General features: G+C 39.6%; 1 protein-coding gene across 1 annotated transcript in view; it reads right to left on the bottom strand.

The window, feature by feature from the left end:
• LOC107120956 (macrophage mannose receptor 1-like) overlaps positions 1 to 3,404 on the bottom strand; it is a 59,081-nt gene extending 55,677 nt beyond the window's left edge. Inside the window, exons 1-3 of the mRNA XM_015423748.1 lie at positions 3,191 to 3,404; positions 2,190 to 2,576; positions 1,545 to 1,718 (exon numbers count right to left, since the gene is read on the bottom strand). Of these exons, the coding sequence (XP_015279234.1) occupies positions 1,545 to 1,718; positions 2,190 to 2,576; positions 3,191 to 3,251 (622 nt within the window). The 5' untranslated portion in view covers positions 3,252 to 3,404. The remainder of the gene's footprint in view (positions 1 to 1,544; positions 1,719 to 2,189; positions 2,577 to 3,190) is intronic.
• Positions 3,405 to 4,185: the final 781 nt, after the last annotated feature.

Below are 4,185 nucleotides of genomic sequence, written 5' to 3'. Positions count from 1 at the left end.
TAATAATAATAATAATAATAATAATAATAATAATAATAAAAGATGTAAGTCTGCATAGGATTGCACTGAAAATAGCTTAGTTTTAGTTACTTGTAATTTTTGCTTAGGTATGAACTAACATAGGCTGCAATATCTGAAGAAGATGAGCTCTGATTCATAAAAGGTCATGCTGAAATAAATGTTAGTCTAGATGTAACTCTGCATAGGATTGCACTGAAAATAGCTTAGTTTTAGTTACTTGTAATTTTTGCTTAGATATGAACTAACATAGGCTGCAATATCTGAAGAAGATGAGTTCTGATTCATGAAAGGTCATGCTGAAATAAATGTTAGTCTTTCAAGTGCCACTGGACTTTCATTTTATTTTGCCATCCTAATGGCCCTAAGCTCTACTGAGTCACTGCAGCTAGCTGAAGAAGTGAGCAGTGACTCACGAAAGCTCATAGGCTACCACAGATTTTGTTAAGTTTTAAAGGTGCTGCTGGACTCTTACTCTATTTACTCTTCCTAGTCTAGCTGGTAAAGATAAAGTATGAAAATTAGGGCTGAAGTAGATGTGTTCTCCACTAGAACCAGCAGCCATACAACAGATGCTGCCCACCCCCACCCCCATCAGAAATCTCTGTGAAAGTGCCACAAGACCCCAGTTTTGGTCAGAACCACTGTGCAGGGGAAGAAGAGGCTCCCACTTCCCCCCCCCCATTGTTTTCCTGACCGAAAATACTGCTGGGGCTGTTATTTACCCTACTGGGTGGCTGCACATACACTGATGTTTGCATGTGCAGTCTCCTGATGGGGCAAAGAATACCTCCCCAAAATACTGTTTGGAACAGAAAAATGACACAAGGGGCAGGAGCCCCATAACTTGTAAACTGCTTAAAGAACTTGAATCGGAGAGTCTGAGTAAACAGTTCATATTATGCAAGGAATAACCAATGGGATCTCCCAGGCATTTGCATTGGGATCAGTGCTATTAAGTTTGTTCATTTATTATCTGTATCATCTATGGGTAGTTCAGTGGATGAAGTAAAAATATTGAGGATAGTGAAAAGCCAAATGGCAGTGAGGATTTCCTAAAGGATCTCTCCAAACAAGGCAACAGGAGAGGCAATGATTGGTCAAAACATCCCAGATTCTCAAAGATACTGATGGGGTCTGAACTGGTGGTGAGCAACTAGGAAAGGAAGCCTTTAAATCTCATCTTGAATGATGTGGCCATGAAGCTCATCCTAAAGAAGCACTCCTTGAACCATGATGATTTTAATTATTCTAAACCATTTCTAGCATCAGAACTTCAACACCACCACTCTGCATTTAATTTTATATTGTACTTGTAGCAAAGCAGCCTAGCCACAAGTGGACCTCTGTAACATGGAGAAGGGAGAGAGAGTGAATGAAACTGGGGCGAGGGATGAATCCTACACTTCCAAGCAGCAAGTGTGTGATGGCAGATTAAAGGGTGCTCTTTTTTTCTTTTCTGTAACATTTGAAAAACTAATAAACTTTGCCCACATGTGAGCAATTTAAAAAAGAGAGAGTTTTACCTTTTATTGGACAATATCCAGTTAAAGAGTCTTTATCCACATCAGCAGTTGTTCCACACCAAGGCTGTAGATTTTCACTGTCTATTGTTGTGCATTCAACATACCACTCATTCTTATACTTGAATGGGAATACACAGGGGGCTCCATTGGAATTGCCTTCTATGGTAAACTGAGCTTTAGACAAAGTGAAATAAATAGTATCATTAATACAGAAATGTTATGAAGTCCTCAAACCAGAGCTCCAAGAGTGCCACTGTTCACTTTAATGGAAGCACCCATTTGGGGCTCACATTTCGTTGCATGCATGCTGTCTATGTTATCTTCCATTGAAGTGAATTAGAAAGTCTTTTTGTCTGACATCTTTATAACTTGGTTTTTAAGGAAATTGGCCCTGGGGGAAAACATGACATCTTCACATCACTTATACATTTCTGAATTTCCTCGATTCTCTTCCATTCAATTAAAAAAAATTGAAAGAAATAGGACTTGAGGATACATCATTTGGCCAGACTGTTTATTCTGTTCTGAATGTCCCCCCCCCCCAGTCTCCTGAAGGTGAAGTTGCAGCATGGTTAAATGCAGGGGATTCAACATGGTTAATAGGGTGCTCAGTTGAACACTGGAAACAAGCCCTCTGAAATTTACCTTCAAAGCCTTTAGTGCACAATGTGTCTTTGGTTCCATCAATCTTCCAGGTTGCTTTGACATCAGGTGCATTATTCAACTGGACAAGTCCAGCACCATAAGACAAAAACTGGTTTTGTCCTCTGATTGCAGGAAAGGTATCATTGACGCATGCCCACTTCTGCAGCTCACTGGTCTGATTGCAGGAGGAGAATTCAAGTTGGCTGAAGTCTGCAGATGCTCCCAAGCATAACTTCAGTCCCATGTTCAGTATTTGCTGACTGGAAGTCCACTTAAACCTTTGCATCTTATTATTCTGATTGCACTTGCTAAGCAAGATGACAGAGGTTTTTCCAGGTTGCATACAAAGATTATGTTTTTCATAGTTTATCAAAAAAGTATCACCCTCTGTAAAATTAAAGTCACAAGTAATATTATGAGAAGGTACCTCATTGCCTCCTATATAGGAATATCTGACAGGAAGACGATACCAGACTTCAGAATTAAAGACAGTACAACAGAGCAGGAGAAAGTAGGGGGAAGAGGGAAGGTTATTTTATATTTACTGTTGACAGCGTTTTTTCAATGCACAGTGCTTATCCTTATTCCTTATTCTATAGCTAGAGAAGATGTGGACATGTAAGCTAATAACACCAATGTTTACATAATTATAAAACTCCACATACTTCTAGAACTACTTTTGGAAAGATTCCTTTTTAGTTAGGTATAGTAAAAGCATAGTTATTAGATTGTCTTATTGATTAAAAAAAAGAAACCCTTTTATTTGCAGCCATAAAATCAGTACAGTAAATGGTCTTTGGCATTCTTTATTGCTCCATTAACCTGTTTTTTTATTGATATATGCAACTGAAACATGCAATCCATCATTTCCTTGTCTCTGAAATATCTCACGGAAATTCAATTCAATAATGCTATTTTTTAAACTTTCAGTAGTCAGTTTTATAGTAGCTAGTTAGGGAGGATGCCATTCCTTTACTGGTGAGCTAACAGCAGTAACTTACCTGATATCTGGAAAGACTGCTGAATGAGAAGGAGGAAAGTCAGGAGCAAAAAGAAAGACATTGAAATGCACAAAGGCCTCAACAAAATCTCCTTGTAAAGAAGACAGATTTAAGTTATCAGGTTTTCAGCAACGTCTTCAGATACTATATATAGGTTTTTTTTGCTACACTGTTGATCACCCCCCTCCCTCCAAAAAACCACTAATTTCCAAGAAAGAACTGTGGAAATTCAAGACTGAACTTTACATGAATCCAAACTGAACTTCCCTTCCTCATATATCCATTGAAGGAACCAACGTCATCCATTCTGTCAAATAGGCAAGAAGTGTTAGTTGTGCATTTCACACGTCTCTCTGTTTTGTTCAGCATGTCATGACTCTTTGCCTTTGCAGCATTACAGACTTATGGCTCTTCCATCTGTTCACTCGGTAGACACATGAGCAAAAGAGAGAGAAGAGTTAAATGCACAACTAACACTTTGTACCTTATAAAGAATTAGACCATTAGTCCATCAAGGTCAGTATTGTCTACTCAAACTGGCAGCAGCTCTCCAGAGTCTTAGGTTAAGTTTGTTCTCATCACCTAAATCCTGATGCTTTTACTGGAAGATGTCAGGAATTAAACCTGGGAGCTTCTGTATGCTAAACAGATGCTCTGCCACTGAGCCATAGACCTTCTTTTGGTTCACACCCTGGTCCCTTCTCACCTTGACTACTGCAGCCTCCTGCTAGTTTGTTGTTGTTGTTCAGTCACACAGTCAAGTCCGACTCTTTGCGACCCCATGGACCAGATCACGCCAGGCCCTCCTGTCTTCCACCGTCCTCTGAAGTTGGCTCAATTTCATGTTCATTGCATCGATGACACTGTCTAACCATCTCATCCTTTGCCGTCCCCGTCTTCTTTGACCTTCAATCTTTCCCAGCATCAGGGTCTTCTCCAGTGAGTGCTCCCTTCTCATTTGGTGGCCAATGTATTTGAGCTTCAGTTTCAATATC

This window comes from Gekko japonicus, unplaced genomic scaffold (genome assembly GCF_001447785.1).
Source record: "Gekko japonicus isolate JY-2015 unplaced genomic scaffold, Gekko_japonicus_V1.1 scaffold94, whole genome shotgun sequence".
NCBI lineage: Eukaryota > Metazoa > Chordata > Lepidosauria > Squamata > Gekkonidae > Gekko > Gekko japonicus.
This window is presented reverse-complemented; position numbering and strand designations above follow the sequence as displayed.